The 25,030-nt window shown below is 39.6% G+C and overlaps 2 protein-coding genes and 1 long non-coding RNA gene across 6 annotated transcripts in view; 1 reads left to right on the top strand and 2 right to left on the bottom strand.

Annotated features, from left to right (window-relative positions):
* The window catches only part of LOC143154898 (uncharacterized), a 322,091-nt gene extending 304,050 nt beyond the window's left edge, over window positions 1-18,041 (bottom strand). Inside the window, exons 1-2 of the mRNA XM_076326963.1 lie at window positions 17,988-18,041; window positions 17,464-17,867 (exon numbers count right to left, since the gene is read on the bottom strand). Of these exons, the coding sequence (XP_076183078.1) occupies window positions 17,464-17,867; window positions 17,988-18,041 (458 nt within the window). The remainder of the gene's footprint in view (window positions 1-17,463; window positions 17,868-17,987) is intronic.
* Window positions 18,042-18,278: 237 nt separating this feature from the next.
* On the top strand, window positions 18,279-19,459 carry LOC143155345 (MKRN2 opposite strand protein-like). The gene is made up of 2 exons (XM_076327973.1): window positions 18,279-18,518; window positions 18,602-19,459. The coding sequence occupies exon 2, from the start codon at window positions 18,746-18,748 to the stop codon at window positions 19,346-19,348; it is 603 nt and encodes a 200-aa protein (XP_076184088.1). The 5' UTR covers window positions 18,279-18,518; window positions 18,602-18,745; the 3' UTR covers window positions 19,349-19,459.
* On the bottom strand, window positions 19,313-21,007 carry LOC143155346 (uncharacterized). 4 transcript variants are annotated; one of them, XR_012994380.1, is made up of 2 exons: window positions 20,012-21,007; window positions 19,313-19,752 (listed from the first exon to the last, which is right to left on the bottom strand). It is a non-coding gene; the product is annotated as an uncharacterized LOC143155346 (long non-coding RNA). The 4 variants fall into 4 exon arrangements; XR_012994381.1 differs by having other exon boundaries at window positions 20,125-21,007; XR_012994382.1 differs by having other exon boundaries at window positions 20,161-21,007.
* Window positions 21,008-25,030: the final 4,023 nt, after the last annotated feature.

Below are 25,030 nucleotides of genomic sequence, written 5' to 3'. Positions count from 1 at the left end.
TTAAAATGCGAAAAAGCAAAGTTGGAAGTTAAAATTTTAAATTCGTAATAAAGAAATATATTAAGAATAACAATTTTTAAATGGTGGAAAAAGTTATGAATAAAAGTCTTAAAAATGCGAAAAAGCAAAGTTGGGAGTTAAAATTTTAAATTCGTGACAAAGAAGTATATTAAGAATAACAATTTTTAAATGGTAGAAAAAGTTGCGAACAAAAGTTTTAAAAATGTGAAAAATAATAGTTGGGAGTTAAAATTTTAAATTCGTGATAAAGAAATATATTAAGAATAAAAATTTTTAAATGGTGGGAAAATTGTGAACAGAAGTTTTAAAAATGCGAAAAAGAAAATTTGGAAGTTAAAATTTTAAATTTGTGGCAAAAAAATATATTAAGAATAACAATTTTTAAATGGTGGAAAAACTTTACGAACAAAAGATTTAAAAATACGAAAAAGCAAAGTTGGGAGTTAAAATTTTAAATTCGTGACAAAGAAAACAATTAAAAATTAAAAGTTTAAGATCGCGAGAAAGAATTACAAATAAAAATGTTTAAAAATACGAAAAAGAAAAGTTGTGAGTTACAATTTGAATTTCGTCGCAAAGAAAAATGGAGAATTGAAATTCCAAGATCGTGAAAGAAAGAAAAATGTAAACGAACGTTACATATCTGCGTTAATAATTCCGATACATCACGGTGCACAAATCCTGCGACCTCGAGAACTCTTCCACATTTTTTTCACAATCTACAGCGTAATGTTTGTGTTGCTCGAGTTGACGATATCGCGCGGTGTAAACAAAAAGGTAAACAGAATGGGCTCGACGTGTTAATCATTCACGGGGATTTCGACGATACCTGGGAAGATCTCGAGGTAAAGTCGAGGCACGGAGCTCTAAAATTTATACCAGACCTCGTGAATAATCGTTCCGGTCTTGGACGAAGCTTACCCGTAACGTTTTACGAGTTCCTTGTCGGTAAATAAGACCGTAACAGCAGTAAACGTATAAACGAACGTAACAGACGATTTGAATTCTTGTTTGTATATACAAAATTACATACTCGCTCGTTGGACGCGTGTACAACGAGAATAAAAAATTCCTTTTGACGAGCAGTAATTCAACTTTCCCGCGTCTGAAAGAAAATTTACAATAAAACGGTAATTAATTTTCCCTCGTTCGGACACGTGAAAGTTACCATTATTACCGACGAAAAAAAAAAAAAAAAAAACAAACTTCTCATTTCTATCATCCATGTGTATTTTTAATTCCTTGTATTTGTATCGAAATAAAATACGCGATACTTAGACATTAACTACGCGATATTATTGCCTCAATATTATCAACACAATATTGATACGATTGCTTCAATATTACCAAGGCAATACTATTACTTCATCGTGTTATCAACGCAATATTACCGCTTCAATATCATCAACACAATACCGTTACTTTAATTATCCACGCAATATTACCGACTCGATATTATCTGCGCAATATTAATGCTTCCATATTATTAGCATTATATTATTTCCCCGATGAAACGAATATAATATCGCTTATATATTATCTAAATACCGCTTCGTGTTCCCGACGCAATATTATTGCTACGATATCATTTACACGATATTTATTTCAATATTATCTACACGACACTCATTGTAATATTACCTCCGCGTTATTGTTTACCTCAATACTATCCACGTAATATTTATTTCAATGCTATCTACGCGATATTCATTTCAACATTACCCCCGCGTTATTATTTATCTCAATATTATCTACACGATATTCGTTCCGATATTACCTTCGCGTTATTATTTATCTCAGTACCGTCTACAACGATATTTATTCCAATATCGTCCACGCGTTATTATTTGTCTCAATATTATCTCCACGTTGTTATTTACTTCGATATTATCCCCGACGTTATTATTTATTTCAATATCATCCCCAACGTTATTGTTTATTTCAACAGTATCGATCTACTCGTGCACGAACCCCGTTGTACTGGTTCATCGTCGAGAGAAAACAAAACGCGACCAAGCGTGGACATTTCCTCGACGAGCGCGATCGGCTCGCTTGCCCGTGGCCCACCTCCTGCCCGTGGCCCGCCTCTTGCCCGTGGCCCGCCTCCTGCCCGTGGCCCGCCTCCTGCCCGTGGCCCGCCTCCTGCCCGTGGCACGGGCCACGTTGCCCTCGAGAGCGCGCCACACTCGCGGACACCACGTTCCATCGGAGCATCCAACGACGAATAAACGTCGAAGAACAAACCGAGTTAAAAGGGGCATCCGCCAGACGGATTCCCCTCAAAAGGGACCGCGATCCAATTACCTCGTTGTTCGCGTTTGTTTCTTCCATTTCTCTATCTCTTACTTCGCGAAATTCGTGAACAACTATATCTGTGCGCCACTTCGGATTATCTCGCGCGTACTAATCCGTCGACACGTCGTTCGAGCTATTATTCAGGTGGTTACGAACCACCGAGAATCGTCCAGGTAAATATACCTCGAAAGACAAAGGAGATTCGCAAACGAGCGTCCCACACACGGTGACCAACCCCGTCGAATGACGTGCTTCGATCGATCAACTCGACAAGACCAGCGAACCAATTATTTGCGTAAACTTTCGCGTAATCGCAAACCGCGAGATTCTTCCCACGAGTTGGGAGACTCGAGACGGTTCGGAGCTCGATATCTCGTTCGCTGTTGCTTCCACGGGAAAAACACAGATAACGAAAGTTGTTCGGAATTTAATTTCGAAACTTTTACCCCGTATGCTGATTTTCGATTTAATCGACCGTGAGCGAGATATCGGCCCGAGTAGTCTCTTTGACCCGTGTTCGTGGAATTGTTTACGACTTGGGGGTGTATTGTTCGGGATGGATGCAAAAACGATCTGGAGAATGTTGGATGTCGATAAGGAACGTGAAATCTTTGGATGTTATAATAAAGTAAATATTACAGTCTGAAGGTTAGAGTTATTATTATTATCGGGAGGGAAGGTACAAATATGTACTGGGTGTCCCAATCGTTACCGGTCGATTTGAATTTCGCGCTACTTTTGAAACGTTAAACCGATTAACTTGAAACTTGACATATTTTATCTAGAGGGATGGGAAATTAATCGTGGAAAAGTACACGGTGAAAGAACGAGTATAAGTTACTCGAGCGTATTACGAAAAATTGCGATCTTTAACGCTAACGATTCGAGAGAAAAAGTAAATCGACCGGTGATGATTGGGACACCTTTTATAGAATATTATACAATGTAAAAACAATTGAGTATATATTACTCCACGCGATGTTCAATAATAGATCGATAATAGAGGAAAAATAATAAATTTTCTTAAGACCCAAAAAACAATATCTAAGACACCAAGGACGCTCTACAATAGTTCTCGTTAAATATAGATAAAATATGAGAAAGCATCCAATTGTCCTGAACACACATTGTAGAAATATATTTCTTTCGCTACTCGATTTTATTCCTTATCGTTTTCAAGGTCTCAAGGACGATATCTTACCCCCCACCGAAGGTCAATATCCTTTTAAGGTAACAGCCCCGTACACCTTGTGTCCCATAAAACAGATCTCGAGACACCGATAGCCTAAGGCCCAATCGAGCGTAAATAAATAACACCGAAACGGAACGAAGTTAAACGCGTTCACGAACACGCGTATTCGAGAACGAAACTGAAAACACAACTTTTTATTCCCCCCCTCCGATATTTACACCGAAGTCCATCGCGCGATATCAAAGAAAAACATCGAGACGCTTTCCCTCGTTCGCGGTGATTTTTAATTTGCAAACAATATCCTCCAGTGACGAAGGAGGGGGGTTGGAACCGGCTTAGTGCAGAATGCCTTTGGCTCAGCAATATTTCCGTCGCAAAGCACAATATCTCGATGGTTACCTCGGGCAGAGAATTTTAAGAGCTAATAATGCACCGTTTCGCGAGCATATTACGTCCTCCGAAATGCAATATTCTGAGAGACGATTTAAACAGACAGCGAAAGAGTCCTTTTTTTTTCCTTTTTTTTTTGCGTTTGTTCCACGCTCCGGCGTAAGCTTTCGAATGAAACGCGAGTATACACGCTGAGATTAATCTGCCCGGAACGGAGAATGTTTTATTAATAAACGAGGTACGAGAAGAAAGAAAAAAAGAAAGAAAATTGTAACGACGAAACGGTTTCATCGGGTATCCCCCCGCGTGTACGAAAGTCGGTAATAAGTCGAAGCGATTCGGTAACACGTAACCGGGAAGTACACCTGGAATATGATTTACGGTTCAATTTGAGCGATTTTGAAAGAGGTATAGTAAGAAAATTGTTTCCAAGGGAACAACGTGGAAGGAAAATTCCTTTCGAGCAGAAGTGTTGTTGGAAGAAGAATCTTTTTCGAGGAGAGAATGGGCGAGAGAAATTATTTTCGAAGAAAAACCACCGTGGAAAATTGTCTCTCTGCCTCGTCTCGGTTCTTTCGAGATTTTTCGTCAAGGATGTTGATATTTTTTACTCGCGCAATGTATGCTCCGTGCAGGTGACCTAGTTCGATACCGTGTACACCATCCGACGTGGCACAGAGAGCACGATTACAACTACGTGTTTCGGTATAACGTAACGCATGCGTGCACAGAGTTCTTAGGATGACCAATGATACTATTCGGTTACTGTGACGTACGCGTTTAGGGTCCTCCGACGCAGCAGGATATCCGGTTGTCCTCGCAACCCCAGCGAATATGGCGGCTCCTCGCTTTGTGTTATCCTCGCTTCTGGGAATACCCACACGGTGTCAACGTTTCCGATATTTGAACACGATACGTCCTCGCTATTTGTCCCGATTGAACGTAAATCACTGAACGCGCGTGTTCGGTGGACAGTCATGGTTGCGTTCGGTGCATGAACACCCTTGAGAAACGTGATCGCTCGAGAACGAACCGTCCTACAGAAATCGAACACGATTTGTTGTTAGAACGATTCTTTCAATGATCGTTCGATGACAGATACGGTTCTATTAGCGAGGATCGTGTGCTCTTATGGCTTTCGTAACGAATTTAATACGGTGAAAAATCTCTCTTAATAAATTATTCGGTGAAAAAAACCTTCCAGTTTGAACTCCAGGGACCTAAATTCCTAGTACACAAAGATTACGTTTTTTTTTTTTTTTATTGTGGGATGAAATATACTTTGTACAGTTTAATACGATTTGTTAATTATTATTCGATAACAGATACGATTTTATTATCGATGATTGATAGTTCTTATGGCTTTCGATCGTAATAAATTTAATACGGTGGAAACCTCTAGTGTTTGAACTCTAGTGACCTAAATAATCCTAGTACACAAAGATTACATTTTTTTTATTTTGGTATGAAATATATTTTATACAATTTATTATGATTTGTTAATTATTATTCGATGACGATTGTGTTTTTTTTTTTACTATCGTATGAAATATACTTTGTACAATTTAGTACGATTTGTTAATTATTATTCGATAACAGATACGATTTTATTATCGATGATTGATGGTTCTTATGGCTTTCGATCGTAATAAATTTAATACGGTGGAAACCTCTAGTGTTTGAACTCCAGTGACCTAAATAATCTTACTACACAAAGATTATATTTTTGTTTATTTTGGTATGAAATATACTTTCTATAATTTACTACGATTTGTTAATTATTATTCGATGACAATTGTGTTTTCTTTTACTATGGTATGAAATATACTTTGTACAATTTAGTACGATTTGTTAATTACTATTCGATGACGATTACATTTCTTTTATTTTGGTATGAAATATACTTTATACAATTTACTACGATTTGTTAATTATTATTCGATGACGATTGTCTTTTTTTTTTACTATGGTATGAAATATACTTTGTACAATTTAGTACGATTTGTTAATTACTATTCGATGACAATTACATTTTTTTTATTTTGGTATGAAATATACTTTGTACAATTTACAACGATTTGTTAATTATTATTCCTTGACGATTGTATATTCTTTTACTATGGTATAAAATGTACTTTGTACAATTTAGTACGATTTGTTAATTATTATTCGATAACAGATACGATTCTATTATCGAGGGTCGTGTGCTCTTATGGCTTTCGATCGTAACAAATTCAATACCATGAAAACCCCTATTGTTTGAACTCCAGTGACCTAAATAATCCTACCGCGCAAAGATTATGTTTTTTTAAATGCTATGAAATATGCTTTGTACAATTTAGTACGATTCGTTAATTATTATTCGATAACAGATAAATTCTATTATCGAGGAACGTATTCTCTTGTAGCTTTCGATCGTAACAAATTTAATACGATGAAAACCTCTATTCTTTGAACTCCAGTGACCTATGTTTCTTTTCACTGTGGCATAAAATATTGTATATTTCATACAATTTACTACGATTCGTTAAATATTATTCGATAATAAATACATACGATTGGTACATTTGACTTTGACTTTTGGTAAGTTTATTGCAATAAAACCCCATTGATTCGAACTCCGATGACCTGGATACTTTTTCTACTCGAAGTACAGGATAATATAATTTAATACGATTTATTGAAGCTCACTCGACATTCACGAATCATTCTCTGGTTTTTGGTACACTCAATAAGACAGAACCTCTTTTATCCGAACACCTGTGTCTTAGATACTCCTAACTATACAAACACTCCAGCTACTCGAACGTTCTATCATGGTTTATCGTATGGAATATTGCACAGCTCGTACACAATCGAACAGAATTTGTTAAAGATCGTTCGATGATAGCTACGATTCTATTACCGAGCACCAAGGTATTTCTCCGGCTTCTGGTAAATTTAATACAGTGAAACTCCTCTTATTCGAACTCCCATGACCTAAATGCTCCTACTAACCAAACACTGCTATTTGAGCGTCCTATTATGGTTTACCGTATGGTATACTGTATGGTTTATACACAACGTAACACGAATCTAACGGTGTAACGCGTGGCATTCTAATGCCACGAAATCGTACGTGAGACGATTAACGATAATATTATTATTATTATTATTATTTACTCAAAGGTAGCCCTTCGGTGCGTATCAAAACACAATGGGAAACGATCAGTGACCTGCGTGCAAAATTAACACACAGCTGAATAAACGTGCAACGAAAGAACAGAAGGGAAAAATAAATAAAACGCAATATAAATAATGTACGTAGCGAGAAATAAAATTTACGAGTTAACGATATATACTGATATTCAAATGGAATGTAACGGTAATAATAATGTTGACGTATCTCGGTATCTTGATGCATTCTTGGCTATATGGTAAAAGATTACAGAATTAAAAAAGAATGTTACAGAATTGAAAGAGAACGTTACAGAATTATAAAAGAACGTTACAGAATTAATTTCGTGAAGAAATTTTAGGCGATTTTACAGCCACGAAGATTTCAGATCCCCTTGGAAGGCTTGTCTGTCTTTTGGTAAGTATAATACCTCGATTGGCACAAGTACAATCCGAGGAGTCTCTGGAATCGTAAGAACGTCTGGAATCTCATGATTCGAGGAAGGTTTTGCACCGAGTCACTGCCTCCAACGGTACACGGACACGGAGAATTAATTTATTAAGCTCTAATGAACCGAGAGGTCTGAATCATCGACAGATTCTTCCCCCTTCGTCTTTAATACTCGAATAGCTAACCATTTACGAGATTGAACCCTTCGCTACGAATGGTACTTTCTGAGAGATACCTCTGGGAAACCTTTTGCACTTCCTTAACCCCTCCCCACCTTACCGTCAGTCCACCAGCGAATATTTCACTTTATTCGTCGCACAACGAGCTCCAGATGGAAAATTCGTCCCATTAACCTATTAATGTTGGGAATTATTCAAATTTTTCTGAGACCATTTACCTTTCACCGATACGTCTCTACCATTGTACTCCTGAGAGGCTGAGAGATGACGAAAAGCGTACTTCTGATACCAACGACACGGTAAACGATCGTGAGAAATATCAAATTTTCCTATTTTAAATTGTGTTCTTAAATTTCGAAACGCAACTGTCACGTTTACTCCAAAAAAGGACGAAAAGGTTCGCAAGTACTTTGTACATTAATGGATTAAAATACAAACTTCGGTCTCAATTATCAATTAGGTCGACAATCGGTAATGTTTCTCGAGTAGAAGAAATTTGCTTTTCGTCACACGTGTCTTTAAATTTTTTTTAACGAGCACGGTTGTACCGTTCTCGTTGAAAGATCGAAGAAAAAGTTACGCGATGAATTAAAGCGGGAAATCAATTTAACGATTGTTCGATTTAACGGTTAAAAAGGTTGATCATCGACGAAACTGTGTCACTCGTTATCGCGAATGCATTATACTCGATAACGGTGGAATGTCGTTACGTCAGACTTGTTTACATCCTGTCCAAGGCGAAAAAGACAGAATCGTAACCGATTCGATCGGAAGTCGCCGATCGAGCTGCATTTCTTCGCGAAAACCTGTCCAGCACTTTCGCGTCGGGGATCAGTCGAGTGTGAAACGACAGACTGGTTTCGATGTGTCGTGTAATTCGAAGCATGCGTGCACAGTCGCGCGAAAACTCGAATCGCAGAACCGAGACCGCGGAGAGCGATATTAATCGAGGGCCACACGCCAGGAAATCTGGTACAAGTGCACTTTTTGCCGAAAGAAAAAAAGAAAAAGAAAGAAAGAAAAGTAAAAACGAACCGCGTAGAAAACGACGCGTAAAATCTGTGTTTATCCGAGGGAACGTGTTCGAATTTACAACGTTGCTTGAAATTCGTAGAACTCGGTCGCCTATTTGCTCGAGTGCCGACGAAAAACGATAATAACGTACATCGATAATAATCACGAGGTCGTGAGCGTCGATGGGGGAACGTAAACGAAGAGAAACGGTCTCCACGATTCCGTATTATTTTATTACGACGATTTTCCAGCCATTCTGAATAATACGGTGATACGTTCCAAGGTTTTCAAGAACGGAATATTTACACGGAAAATTGAAGTTTCGCCCCTGGTTTCCAACCGATTGAATATTTTCATTGATTTCGCGTCCAAGTCCCCCGACGGTGGTACAATTTAACGTAAATCGAGCTCTCTGGGATATAATGATCGCTCGTTGCGAGAAGTGGCGATCGAGATCGCGAAAATCAAACGCGTGGAAAAAGAAACGTGAGAGGGAGAGGGAGAGAATCACGAATTAGGTCATTTTTTGAATCGAGCGCGTCGAAAACACGAGGTTTCGGTTCTGGCGTAATCGCGGAAGGAGTTCCTCGCGATTCCTCTTCCCACGGGAATTTCGCGCGCGACCCATTTAATAATCGCGAGTTTCCTCGCGCGAACTGGCGATTGGTTAACGAGGTTAACAACGAACGGCTTGTTTTGCCACGAAATTTTACCCCGTTACGCTCGAGATCTTTACGAACGCGTTGTTAAGGGGTCCTTTCTCGGTTCGTAACGTTGAATGGACTCTTTCGCGATTTTTTATGAATTTTATTTTATTTTTTTTTTTACGAACGATACACCGTCCACGATAACTTTCTCCAGCTCGGTAAATTTATTCGAGCGAATTTTGAAAGGTTCGTGTTTCTCTCTAGCGTGGAAACACGTGTTAATAAACGTGTATCAATTTCTCCGAAATCAAAAACGAGCAGCCACGGTCTCGTGTTCGGTATGGCCGAATTACAAAGGGTTGCGAACGGAAAAAATATTGAAAATTCTTGAAAAGACCGTGCTACGAAATATTGAAATTTTTACGGGGAAAAATGTTCCGATTTAACGAATTTCGGAAAAGTGAAACGGTGGAGGGAATATTTGAATCTTTGGACGTTCTTGGTTGGAATTGGGAAGATTACGATTCAGAAGATTACTGTTGTAAATATTTTATAAAGTTTCTAGAAGCTCTTCATCGGTTGGAATTGGGAAGATTACAATTCAGATTACTGTTGTAAATAATTTACAAAGTTTCTAGACGCTCTTCATCGGTTGGAACTGGGAAGATTACTGTTGTAAATATTTTACAAAGTTTCTAGACGCTCTTCATCGGTTGGAATTGGGAAGATTACAATTCAGATTACTGTTGTAAATAATTTACAAAGTTTCTAGACGCTCTTCATCGGTTGGAACTGGAAAGATTACTGTTGTAAATATTTTACAAAGTTTCTAGAAGCTCTTCATCGATTGGAATTGGGAAGATTACAATTCAGATTACTGTTGTAAATAATTTACAAAGTTTCTAGACGCTCTTCATCGGTTGGAACTGGGAAGATTACTGTTGTAAATATTTTACAAAGTTTCTAGAAGCTCTTCATCGATTGGAATTGGGAAGATTACAATTCAGATTACTGTTGTAAATAATTTACAAAGTTTCTAGACGCTCTTCATCGGTTGGAACTGGAAAGATTACTGTTGTAAATATTTTACAAAGTTTCTAGAAGCTCTTCATCGATTGGAATTGGGAAGATTACAATTCAGATTACTGTTGTAAATAATTTACAAAGTTTCTAGACGCTCTTCATCGGTTGGAACTGGGAAGATTACTGTTGTAAATATTTTACAAAGTTTCTAGACGCTCTTCATCGGTTGGAATTGGGAAGACTACAATTCAGAAGATCACTGTTGTAAATATATTACAAAGATTGTACAATCTGCCTACAACTCGAGACTTTTAATGTACAAAGCTATCGTTCGGTATACCCTTCGCGGAAGAGACGCTCCTTCGAAGCATATACAACAATGATTAAATTTCCAAGAATCTACACAGTCGAGTGTAGGAATAGTGTTTCCAAATTTCTTTCCCAAAGGATCAAGTCTATTTCTTCGTGGAAGGAGACGTGCTTTCGTTCGAAATATCTACAAAATTGAATTTCCTAGAATCTACACAATCGACTGTAATATTTCTCAAAGGATCAAGTCTATTCGGTGTACCCTTCATTCCTTCGTTCGAAGTATCTACATAATTAAATTCTCTAGAATTTACACAATCGACTGTAAGAATACTATTTCCAAATTTTGTTCACAAAGAATCAAATGTATTCTTTCGTGGAAGAGGACGTGCTTTCGTTCGAAATATTTACACACTCAACTATAATATTTCTCAAATTTTTTTCTCAAAGGATCAAGTCTATTCGATGTACCCTTCACTTCTTCATTCAAAATCTCTACATAATTAAATTCCCTAAAATCTACACAATCAACTCTAATATTTCCCAAATTTTTTCTCAAAGGATCAAGTCTATTCAGTATACCCTTCACTCCTCCCTTCGAAATATCTACATAATTAAATTTCCTAGAATCTACACAATCGACTGTAATATTTCTCAAATTTTTTTCTCAAAGGATCAAGTCTATTCGGTGTACCCTTCACTCCTCCCTTCGAAATATCTCCATAATTAAATTCCCTAGAATCTTCACAATCGACTACAGTAATACTATTTCCAAATTTTTTTTCTCAAAGGATCAAATCTATTCGATATACCCTTCACTCCTCCCTTCGAAATATCTCCACAGTTAAATTCCCTAGAATCTTCACAATCGACTGTAGTAACACTATTCCAAATTTTTTGCTCAAAGATACACCCTTCACTGTAGAGAAGTTGTTCGAAATATGTACACAGTGATTAAATCTCCCAGAAATCTACGCAGTCGACTACAATAAAATTCGTTCAAAATTTTTTTACACATAGAATCGGGACCATTCGCTGTACAATTCTCGGAGGAGCCCTTTCCTCGACTCTTCCGCGAAATATATCGAATCCTGACGCACGAAAGGTTCCAAACGGAAGCAAATCCAGGTTGCGTCGAATCGACGTCGCTTCACGGAAACGCCAGGCCCGTTCAAACAGGAGATTTCAATAGCTGGAGGAACGGTTCCGGGTAATCGGAACGGGCGATGATTTTAATTGAAATTTCGATAGTCGAATGAACATTCCGGGATTGAAAAGGCAATTAAGATCGAAGGTGCGATATATCGGTACCGGTGACGCAAATTCGTAATCGAACTCGGTTTTGTCTCCCCACCGGTCATCCCCTTCCGTGATCGAAATAGAAATTTCCGCGAGGAAAAACAATGAATCGATAATACCTAGAGAGTACGATCGAAAGCATCGGATACCATCGCGGAGAAGTTTCTCGTCGTTCGATCGGTTCTTCGAATGTAGAAAACATTTAAACGGCCTTCTCTCTACCCGAGGTAAAGGACATTTAAATGTCCCCGTGTATCCCATGGGGTAATTTCTAACCTACCGAGAACGCGAACGATTTCATTCGTTTTATTATATTCGTACACGTGGAGAAGTATCGTGATGGATGAATAGTTGATAATTCTCACCTCGAGATTAAATTAATCAAAGGGAACAATCACCGGGAATACCTCAAAGCGTGCGCGGACCATTTTTCTTTCCTTTTGTATTTTTCTTTTTTTTTTTGTTCTTTTCTTTCGATTTTTATTTACAACGAGACAAACGTGCCGTAAAAATAAAAGGCGCGCAATTTATCCTCGATGTGGAATAACGAAACTGACGAGCGTTAATAATAAATGCGCGAAGGAACAACGCGCCAAGAAATCATTGATAAAAAACAGGGTGAACAATAAAATCGACGTAACGGAAATGGAGCGGAAATCCGCCCCGTAGCAACGCGTTCTTCTTAAACAGCCCTCGCTCGCGTTACGTTTGTTATTATTGAATGTAAAAATCGCAAGACGGTGTCCGTCCGAGCGATTTATTTTTTATTCGCGAAGGTTTCCAACTGTGTGATTTCCGGGCGGTTTTCGGTTGAAAAAGATTGTTATTTCGTGTGCGTTTTATTTGCATTCTCTTTTTTTTAACACACATCGTAACCGACCTCTCGCTCGAGCGTATTGTAAAACATTGAACGATAATTGTAACAGAAACGTAACGACGCGCGACTAACTTTCCCCGTGTTCGAGTATTTCCGGATGTCTCGTGTATTCCACACGTAGAATTCAACGTAACGAAAAATTGCTTTACGTTCTGCGGTAATAAAAAAAAAAAAAGGAAAAAGAAACGGTGGTTGTAAATTAGAAGAATTATCTTCCGTGCTGAAAGAGATGTAAAATCGGGTCGTGGACGAAAAATAAACTCTACGTGCTAGGACCGGGATCGTCTTGTGATTTTTATTTCACAACGGGATACAATGTCGGGGATTGTTATTGTTAGCTCGAACTGATCGTCGTTGCACACTTGGCGAAATACTCCTGTCCATTAGGACGGTTTATTTTTCGTAAAAAAAAAGAAGGGGTGAAAATTGTTTTCATTCTGGGCGTTATATTTCTGTTATTAATGCACATTTCTTCGCGTGACCTTTTTTAGGTTACTTTTAACAATTCAAACTATCGTTTTGTGTAAAAAAAAATATGTATATAAAGTGACTTAATACTTTCTTAGTATTTGGCCAGGTCACCCAGTTTTATCGTGTAAAGTATCAAACTTACGATGTGAATTATCAATATTTATTCGAATTGTTCGCTAATTTTATAACAGGTTTTGTTATCACTTTCGACAATTATTCAAATATTTAAAAATCGGTGTACATCGAGGGTAACGTTAAGAGATTCTTCGTTAAAAAAAGAATAAAAATCGTTTCCAACGAGAACGTTATATTTCTGTTAATTATTAATACACATTTTTCCATGTGACCTTTCTTATATTATTTTTAACAATTCAAACTATCATTCTGTGCAAAAAAAAATATAAAGTGACTCCTTAATAATTCCTTAACATTTTAACAGGTCCACGTGTAATACCCACTTTTCAAACAAGGATTATTTTGATGAAATAATTATATAATTTATGTTATTATTACTAATTTTACTTATATTTTCTTCACGTAAGAAAAATATGTTCATGTAAAATATCAAACTTACAATATAAAATATCAATATTTATTCGAATTACTCGCTAATTTTACAACAGCTTTGGAATCACTTTCGACAATTATTCAAACAATACCCACCTTTCGTCAAATAAGAAAAATATCTCCATATAAAATCTCAAACATATAATATAAAATATCAATATTTATTCTCATTGCTCGCTAATTTTGCAACAGTTTTGAAATTACTTTCGACAATTATTCAAATAATACCCACTAATCTTCGCCTAAGAAAAATATCTCTATATAAAACATCAAACTTACGATATAAAATATTTATTCGAATATATATCAATATTTATTCGAATTACTCGCTAATTTTACAACAGCTTTGGAATCACTTTCGACAATTATTCAAACAATACCCACCTTTCGTCATATAAGAAAAATATCTCCATATAAAATCTCAAACATATAATATAAAATATCAATATTTATTCCAATTGTTCTCTAATTTTGCAACAGTTTTGAAATCACTTTCGACAATTATTCAAACAATACCCACCTTCCGTCAAATAAGAAAAATATCTCCATATAAAATCTCAAACATATAATATAAAATATCAATATTTATTCCAATTGTTCTCTAATTTTGCAACAGTTTTGAAATCATTTTCGACAATTATTCAAACAATACCCACCTTTCGTCATATAAGAAAAATATCTCCATATAAAATCTCAAACGTATAATATAAAAATATTTATTCTCATTGCTCGCTAATTTTGCAACAGTTATGGAATCACTTTCGACAATTATTCAAATATTTCCGAATCGTTGTGCATCGAGGGTAACCAGAATTTTTCCAACTCGTGCACGAATCACACTTTGGTTGATGTAACCACCCCTTCGACCCCCCTGTGTGGGGTTCGTGGTCCCGTGCACCCCCTGATTTATGGACAGACTCGAGCGCGGTGGTGTATCGCGTTCAAATATCGGAAATCGGTTCATTGTGCGCAGTCGGAAACGCGTTGACGATTCGAAATGTGGCGGGCGCGGTGAACGCGCGCGCGACACCGCGGGCCGCATTATTTACGATATAATTATTTACGAGAAACGAGCCGCGAACCGATTTCCACGACGACAAACGCGACCGCGGCCCGGCGTTCTTGAAATACGACGCTTTTCATTACGCGCGCAACGCCTAATTGGTTGCACCGCGGTCGACTGATAAACAATACAAATTTGAAATCGGAGACGACCGAGAAAAACTCCGTGTAACCTTCTTCGTGGAAATTTTCTTCCCTTTAGTTATCTTAGCAGAGAATTTTCAATTGTAAAATCTTCTCCGGCTTTGAACACAATTTGAGAATGTTTACGCGAAGTCTAGAGTCTAAATTTTATCTAAATAAATTTTTCTATGTAAAAGTACGCGAACATCGTCAATCAAGGTAACCGAAGATAGAATTTTACGCGTAGAGAAAACGACCGTTGGAAAAGTCATAAGTGCTTTGTTTAACGGTCTAGACTCGAGCCTGGTGGTTGTAAAACATGTTTTTCGCGTTATTTTTACCCCTTGGACTCGAGACTCGTTTACGCGCGTCACGAGCAGCAATTGTTTTCGTCTCTAATTCGTTCGTTACGCGACGGTGTAAGTTTCGGTGCTGGTCGTTGAAAACGAGACACGGCGTTCAGGACAATGAAATTTAAACAGGACGCCCGCGCGCGAGCGCGCGCTCAAAATTTCCATAAAGTTACGACCGGTGAGAACACCGCGGACGAGACGGCTCCGGCTAAGTATTTTTCCCCGGGAAAAAAATTTATCGCTGAAAATAATCGGGTGTACGCACGAGCACGAACGCGTGCGCTTATGTTTTTTTTTTTTGTTTTATTTTCGGTTCGCAAGTATCCCGGGTTTTATTACGGTCGATAAACAGCGTCCCCTTTGCGGCTACGTCATCATTAAAACGTCAATAGCAAAGGGGAGAATACGGACGCGGTAACTGCCGGCGCCACATTAAAAAAAATATTGCTTCGGATATTTGCGGTAGGGTATTTGAGAAGAACGGTAAACTTCGTGGCGCACCGTGGAAAAAAAAAAATGCGCACGCGCGAGCTTTGAAAATGTCACGTAGAAGGAAGGAAACAATACGGATAAACAAATATAGGTTAGGTGACGCGTCGATGTACCTGTAGTGACGATAGCGTATCTTCGATTCTTCCTCTCGTTGTATTAATTTCTACCGCGTGGAAATCCGTTGCTTATTGTTAACACTGTTGTCGCACGATATTAAACAACGGTCGCGTCCCGTGCGAATAAAATAAACGGAACGCCCGACGGAGCGTCTTCGATCGTATCGCAATGGACGCCAACTGGATGCCAATGCCTTCCCTTCCTCGTTGACAACGCGCAACGCGTGATACAATTTATCTATTTTCTACACTTGCCGCCACCGTCTGGATAATTTATGACGGAGCAACGCGCTCCAATTGCACCACGCTCGCTTGGAAATGCACTCGAAAGAGACAAGTTTCGGTACGCGTTTATTATGGAACGTAGAACGCGGCACTCGGATGTAAATAAGGCATAAAATGTTAACGCGTCGCACGAACGAACCATGTATATTAATATTCACGGGCAATTATTCGAGAGACCTACGCGCTCCAATAATAACGGCAAGCAGATTTGGAAAACTGCGATATGTAGGACAGCGGAAACCGAAACGTGTTCCCCCACTCTGCGGGAAAAAATGTGCTTGATCCGAAACCCGTTACCGGTGGTCCGCGAAACTTCTTTTTGCGGTTCGTACTCTACCAACGAAATCGACAAAAAACACCCACCCGTATTCCTCTTCCGTCCCGGGCGCATTAAGAATGCACAGACAATGCACTCCTGACCTTTTCGAACGTGGTTTTAAGAGGACAGCGCGAGCGTCTGGAATGCTTTTAAAGAGGAAGCTCCTTAACGAGTCAATATTCTACGTGCAACGGTGTCCCTACGATAGCTGCGACCTTGAACGTGCACAGCACGCGCGAGCCATAGAAACGAGATAAATCTCGGCGATCGGAGCGAAAAATATCACATGAGCACCACTGAAGATTTGAGACGCGTTCCGTTAAGCGCGTACGTATGTACGTATTAGGAGAATGTCTATCGTGGGATGAGACACACCACTCCCACGAGTCCCACGGCGCAAAATACATTGCTAACAGCATCTGTGTGACATAACCTATCGCTGCGCTCCGTTTGGCGACACGCTCATCCGCGTAAACGAATGCGAGATTTCAAATCCTGTACGGAGACGCTCGACTCGATCTACGTTTCGCGACACGGATCGGAATCTACGCATTCGCGGTTACGATTCCCTTAAAGTCGAATAGATGCGATCACGGTAGGGAAGAACGAAGTACACGCGACTCGTACGCGTGGTATGGTCATTGACGCATCAGGTGTCAGTCACCTCTAAAGGGTACGCGGGTCTCACGTGTGCGCCTTATACGTTGATCCTCGATAGGGATCGCGAAGCACGTGCCCGCGTTTCTAACCATTTTCAGCGATACGATTTTCAAGGCGTTCGACGTACGTATACATCGGTGAACAGTAAAACGAAACACTCACCCAGTTTTTCGCGATGGACGCGCCGTAACTGATTCTCGCTGCTCTTCCTTTCTTCGTCGTCTTTGATCTCTCCTAGTCCGTCCTCTCTGCCTTTCACTGTTTCGCAACGTGTCAGCGGAGGAATCGGTCGAATACCACGTTCCGGGGCAGTCACTTGTCACGAGTGTCGAGCACCGAGAATCACTAAGGACGAGAGTCACCGACGAGGAGAAACGTCGCTTACGCGTACCGGTACGAACACACTGCGAAACGCGGCACGGACACGACTGCTCCACACCGCACCATGGATCAGCTGCTACTACCACAGCGCTGTCGCGCGTCGCGGCACGCGCTCGAACTAGACGGTAGTGGGGGAAGGGCGGGAACACGTAACTATTGGTCGAGTTCGCGGTCACGACTACCGACTGAGATCATGGACGGAAACGTTCGGCGCGACCGCGAAAGTCCTTCGATCGAAAGGGAAAAATAAACGAATACCAATGCAAACGGTATACGAGAAACCGCGAAATTTTTACGAGACGCACTTTCTTCGATTTACCGCGCACACTTAAATACATCTCAGTCTTGATGTCTCGCATGATTTATGATGTTTACAGCAACGATATTTTTGTCGCTACGATGAGGTAGAGTTAAAGTAAACATTACATGCCATTGCGATAATTATTTTCTATTTTCCTCTTGATTTGCAGATGATAAAGTCGAATTCACGTTGCGTTATCGATATGTTATCGATATATTATCGATAGTTTATCTCGTTATATTTTTGAATTTAATAAATTGATATCACGTTATTCTTGTATGTAAAATAGTTCTTATTAATTCGATGTAACTAAATATAGTTAAAATTGTAACAAACATCGGCGTATGGTTATATACCGACGTTTACCGTTATATGAAACTGTATAGAAAACACACACGTGGCTAGTTGTTTGACAGGAAAATTGCAAGAACAATTTCAAGATTAATTATTGAAAAATGAAACTAGCTATTATGGATTTATGTATACTTGGAATGTATACTCATTTTGCAAAGCCGTCGTAACATAAGTTGTATAGGTAAAGTATACTTGAATGAAATTTTACATTAATCGTATCATTTATATGTCAATAATTGATTGAAAGCATTATTTCATTTATAGCTTTTATCGCATACACTCACCTGAACATAAGCATTAGGAAATTAGATCCACTTCTGAAGCTTATTCCGTTATTCTATTCGATATAACCTCAAATTTTGTGTAAATATGTTACACTGCACCTTTAAGATTGTTTAAACATAGATTATGGCCCGTGATCCAGGAATAATATGTTTCCGCCATTGTTGTACCAAAAGTATATTTTGCAAAAGTGTCCCAAAAATATGTCCAATTTGTCGATTGTGCATTGTAGATTATAATATAGAACCATTTCTTATTCCATATCCGTATAAAAATGCAGCGTACCAACCAGCTGCTGTAGTTGTTAGACCGTCTCAAGGCAATTTCCTAACTGACTATCATATTGTAAACGAATTGCATATAGGAATAACAAATTCAAAGGGTATTGTTTTTGAATTTGATAAACAAGGTGTAATAATAAATGATCATTCCAAATGGACAGATAGCATTGTGTTAAAGATAACTCCCACATCTTGGGATAATCACTGGGACGAGACATTGCAAGCGATGTTAAAGGATATTAAATGGAAGTCTGAGAATTACGACGAAGTTAAGATGAACTGTTTTAATTTTGTTATGGAATTTATAAATAACTTGCACTATACGAATATAATATTTGCAAGTAAAGAGAATATGTGCGACAAACTGATACTGTCAAAAATTCAAGAAGCAGTTAAATATAATTCTGTGTTTAAAAAGTTAGAAAATAACGACTATTTTATAACATAAGTTATGCTTATTTATACTTTATTTCTTTTTTATTCCCACTTACTGAGAATATGAAATATGTATTTTATAATTGTATATTGTACGTATATTTATTGCAATAAATTCAAAAACTCTTTATGTGTACAGTTTTTCAACAAGTCCGTCCATCCCTTCAATTGCTCTCTTCAATAAGTAATAGCTTAATCGAAACTTATCTGGAGTTCGGCGATTAGTCTTAGTGTCGACATCTAGCGGTAGAAACTGAAACGATTTCTCTACAAACTTGGGCGTTTTGCCGTAGATTGCGCCACTCGCTGCCATTTTCAAGATGGCATCGATCGAAGTATTGAAATTTGGCGGGAACATGTTGGGTCTTCGATATTCATAATTTACGATGCATTCTAATAGTCTCAACCATTGTAGGTCTGAAAAGAATATCGAAATCACGTGTTGGTATTATAACATCATTTTATTAGATTTAAATTGAAATCGGTTATAAATTATGGTGATGAGTTTGAATACTAGGACTAGGACAAATGGTTCTCGCTGCTCTGCTTTGTATACTCAATTTCATATTGCATGTAGTCGGTGAAGGGTAAACGCCATCGTTTGAAACCTCTCACTCATTCTTTCTCTCTTTCTCTCTGTCTCTCTGTTTTGCAATCACACGTGCTAAAAGCTTACTCTCTCTCTAATCCTTTGTTTCACTCTCATAAGTGCACGCACGCCTCTTTTTCTCTTTCATACTCAATGTCTGCCTATTTGCTGATTCTGTTTGCATTTTCTAAGACAATTACGGTAACGCCTGCTCGATTACGACAAACCGAACGCACACCAAACTCGAGTAACCGATTCACGTGCATGCGAAACGCAAGACGAAAGTCTTTCTCACTGATCGCGTTGGTAAACTGTTAGCACGGTCACGTATCACGCGATGTAATCTTTACTCGATCGCGTGGCGCGAATACATCGATTCGCGCCGAAATCAATCGAAACGGGACAAACAAATCCGAGAGGTTATATTCGACCCGTTCCATCGAACGTACGTTGTTGTTTACTACGTCTGCGCATGTGCGTCGCGCAGCACGTGACCAGATGCCTCGAAGAGAAACGATACGCGACGAATATTATCTCTCGCCCTGTTCCTTGCGCTTTCGTAAACGCTCGAGCTTGATGCACGTTTACGAATCGACCACAGACAAGAAACAAATGGGTCAGCCCCGTGGACAGTGAACTGGCACCTCCTTGCCACGATGCACTCGCAGATCGAGAGACACGATCGAAGGGGGTTATCGATGGCTTTGTCGGTTCGCTGAGTTGCCAGCAACTCTTCGATACCGGCGCCAGGGCTCTGTCTACGGCACGACTGTCCTCCTGAAAGTGGCTCTCTATCGAGCACTTCGGAGAAATGACCTAGAGTTCCTCGCTAGACGCTCGAAACTCGATCAAAATTGGCGTTTTTTAATTGGCCAGAAAAACGCGCGGTCGTTCCGACCGTAGAACGTTCGCGGGACACAGTTAATAAACGACGCGATTCCGTCGCGGCTTCGAAACGAACACGACGCGACGCGCGCATGCGCACTTCACGTGCAATTTGCCCGGCTCGCGACACGTTACATTTTCACGAAACACTTTTTCCGTATCCTTTCACAGATTACAATTTCGTTTATTAATTATCCAATTTCGACGAATAAAATACTTCTTATGCCAAAGAAACTTTAAATAATCGTAGTTTTCTTGGTCTTCGAGGTAATAATATATATGTATATATATATATACGACGACGAAAATATATATTTGCCGACATACCGAAATTTCTACCGGTAAGTAAATAGAGCAATATAATTATTACCATAAAAGGTGAAGGTATTGCTTTCTTTCTGCAATTGTAAAAAATTGTACGCTTACAAATATATATTTTCACCGAGATGGTCGTCACGTCGCGTCCATTATTATCCTGAAGGTGAATTATTTAAATATTCGTTAGTACACGAAGTAATTGTCGAGCAAAAAGAAGGAATTTCTTCTTTCACCGTTTTTCAAATAAAATGCATCTAGTCGACTCGGTCAGTAGTAGTCCACAATAAATTCTGGAATTTACGGAGCTTCCCCCACTCTGTCTGTGCACATGAACACAATATGGTGCGTGGAGGTAACAACTGATCGAACGATAGAGATTCTATTCGAACGATTAAAAGCACAGGAATTCGTTCCCGGTGAATGCGTCGCGTAGCAGATGGGGAACAACGATACAAAACGAGGTCGCACACGCGCGTCGCTTCGTAGTAACATTAACAAATTTCTCTACTCCGAATCGTTGTCGCTTATCGACCCTGTGCCGGTAAAATGGCAGTGATTACAGCGATAGATTAAAAAAAAAGAAAAAAGTCCATTGTCACGACCATACAAGCCGAAGCTTGGCGCATCTCGAAACGATCTCGCCGTGTGAGACGTTCGAACCGAGTCTGAACGAAATCAACTGGTTGCTCAAGGCCACCGAGGGGCTACCCCCACCGTATCGTTCGGCCACGCATCTTCGATTCGTGCGCCGCGCCATCTGGGGGGGACACCTCGCATATCGTAAAAAATACCACCGACGCACGCCGGTGCCCGTGTCGTGAGCAATAATATATATTTATTTATATATATATATATATAAAAAAAACAAAACTCGCTTGTTAATGTTGAGTAAATCGTGATTTATTTACAAATTAAATAAACCGAGAGACTCTAAGTCTAAGGCGTCTATAAACTGCGAACAAAGATTCGTCGACGGATTACAATGATAAAATCGGTTCGCAGACGTCCGCCACGAGGATGCGCAACGATTAATATCCCCTCGGCAGTATTTCCTGCGATATGCAAAACAACATCCAACGACCTCTCGCCGCTCGATTACGCATTTACGAATTATCGTCGCTTGGGTATTCGTCGATGAAAAAAAAAACAAAAAAAAAAAAGAAAAAAGAAAACGAGATTCACGTCGGAATCGACACCGATTGCACGATTCGATTCGAACGCGCTGTTCTCACCGCGCATACGAAGCGCGCATATACCACGCCTCTCACCGAGCACACACGCACACGCACGCCTCAAAGTAACGGGAATAGGGGGGAGTGGGTGGGGACAACGAAGGACGATAACATCGATGACAGGATTACGGCGCTTCTTCTCGCGCCGATCGACACAGGCTGCTCTCGATCAAAGATCGAACGTTCTGTCCAGTGTCGGACTCTACAGTACAGAGCATTTGTCTCTAAAATTTCCCCCGAACTTTATTCCTAATCAGTCTAAGTCAATTAACGACTCCTCGACGGGGAAGAATCGTCCCGCGGAAGAAGCCCGACGCGTCACGCGCGCTGAAGACCCCTTTCTGAGAAAAGAAGAGACAACTGGATCAACGAGTTTTTGTCTTTTCTTCCTAGAAACGAAACCCTCGTCGTATAAGGGTGCCTTCTACATATAGTCACGGTTCGTACAATGCCTCTAGAAAAATGAAAAACGCGCGGAAGGGACCGATATACGTTCTCCAGGCGTGTGACGCGGTAACGACCCTCCTCGCGATTGTCCTTCGACGCGAAACAACGTCAGCTTGTCCCGAAACGTTGCGTTACGATTGCTCTTCAGCCTGGGAAGTTTCATCGCGAACGAAAGCCCAAAGGGAACTGGGAATCGCGGCAGAAAATATTGGCCGCTCGCGGTCACCGAGCGGCTACCCCCACCACAAGGGGCGTGGCTGCCTCGTCGCTCCGCCTCGAGTCCCTTCGCTCCGCCCATTGTGCTCGGGAGGCGGAGAAAGGTGACGTATCGAAAATCTGGAAGGATCTCTGACTGCACGGTCGAGAAAAAATACCTTGAGCGACCAATACCCGCTACCGTGGTGTGTAGCGTCTTGACGAAAGAAGTTTCACGAACCTCGCAAGCACCCAGTGACTCGTCGAAACATAACCACGTTCTTTGGAGACGTTTCAGAGGAAATTATACTCGGGACAATAAATATTGGTTACTCGAGGTTACCGAACGACTATCGTCTACCTCGAGTCTCTTTTGTCCGACTTATCGAGAAAGTGGACACGGTCGGAGAACTGACCTTGAACGGCCAATATCTTCTGCCTCGCGTTTACATCTCTCGCCACGACGATAATTCGACATTTCGCGAGTACCCTGTGCATCGACGAATCACGTCGAAAGTCCAATAGGACACTGAGCGATCGCGAACCGTCTCGAATCATCGAATCCTCTTTCGATCGAGATCGATCTCGTGAAGAAGCAGCGGCGAAGGAAGAAGGCCGACGAGAAGATGATCATGGAAGGTGAATGACTGTTTACGCGCAGCCTCGATGGAACGGGAATAGAAGAATGGTGGAAACAGCGTCCGAAATGTTGAATAATCGCAAAGAAAAGAGAGAGAAAAAAAGAGTGCGGGGGGAAGATAGACGAAATTGGAGGTTAGGTTCGGAACGATGAGGATATGGTTTCGCGACGATGAACGATGAAGGTCGACAATGACGACAACGACGATGACAACGACGATGCTGACGATAATAATATTAATGATAATACAATATAATATAATATAATATAATATTAATAATAATAATAATCCTTATCGTTATACCAATGACGATTATTTAACGATTTATCGGTAAACTCAAAGTGTGATAACGGTAGATAACGATTTCTTCTTTTTTTTTTCTCAATTTTCCTCCTAAGGGGGGTTTGGGGCTGAGGGGTGGGGGGTCGAGGGTAGTAGGTAGTAGTACGCTACTGGGACAACAGGTATAATACTATCAGTTAATTAATATCATCTCATGTAATAATGGGGGTAATTCTGTTAGTGCTAAGTGTCTTATTATCCGTTTTAATATAATATATATTTATATATGTATATGTATACGTATGTATATTTTATATGATTCGTATATACAATAGTAGTAGGTGTACACAGTCTGAAAGGTTTATTATTATTTTTTTTCCTTTTCTTTGTTTCACGAAATATTGGCGGACAAAAGGGATGATTCGGTGTGTAATTACGATTCGACGTGCGAAGGAAAGAAAAAATCGTGCTGCGTATCGGTGTGCTTGCTCTCCGCGTTCATATGCGTGTGTCCGTTCCGTGTGCGCGTACATATACTCGCGTACGTACCCGCACACGCGTAAATATACATATATGTATATACACACACCTATATATACATATACATATACACATACATACTTATATATATACATATACGGGTAAATATACATATATATATAACCATAATTAGAGTTATATATTAACCTCTTTTTTTCTTTCATCTTCTTTAGCACAATTCTACAATTCGATTATTATTTGTAATTTCATTCGGTTTACGGTAGGTACTAATTGGGGATCCACGGCGGCATTGATTAGTGGAACACTTTTTGGCATTTTTTTTTTTTTTTTTTTTTTTTCTTTTCGTTAGTCCCGCGGTACATCTTTCTCTTTTCTCGCGAGAAACGCACCTCTCTCGCTCTCGCTCATACTCTTTTCTTCTTTCCTTGCCATTCACTCATGCTTTTTCTATACTCGTTCTCTCTCATCCTTTCTCTCTCTCGCTCTCCTTTCTCGGCCGTATGTGTGTGTATGAATCTGTGTGTCGCCGTGTTTGCACGTGCGTTTTGTTCTCCCTCGCGTGTCGTCTGTGCTACCGTTTTCTTTCCGAAACATTTTTCACCCTC

This window comes from Ptiloglossa arizonensis, chromosome 2 (assembly GCF_051014685.1).
Source record: "Ptiloglossa arizonensis isolate GNS036 chromosome 2, iyPtiAriz1_principal, whole genome shotgun sequence".
NCBI lineage: Eukaryota > Metazoa > Arthropoda > Insecta > Hymenoptera > Colletidae > Ptiloglossa > Ptiloglossa arizonensis.
Note: the sequence above shows the minus strand (reverse complement) of the source record. Positions and strands in the feature narration are given on the sequence as shown.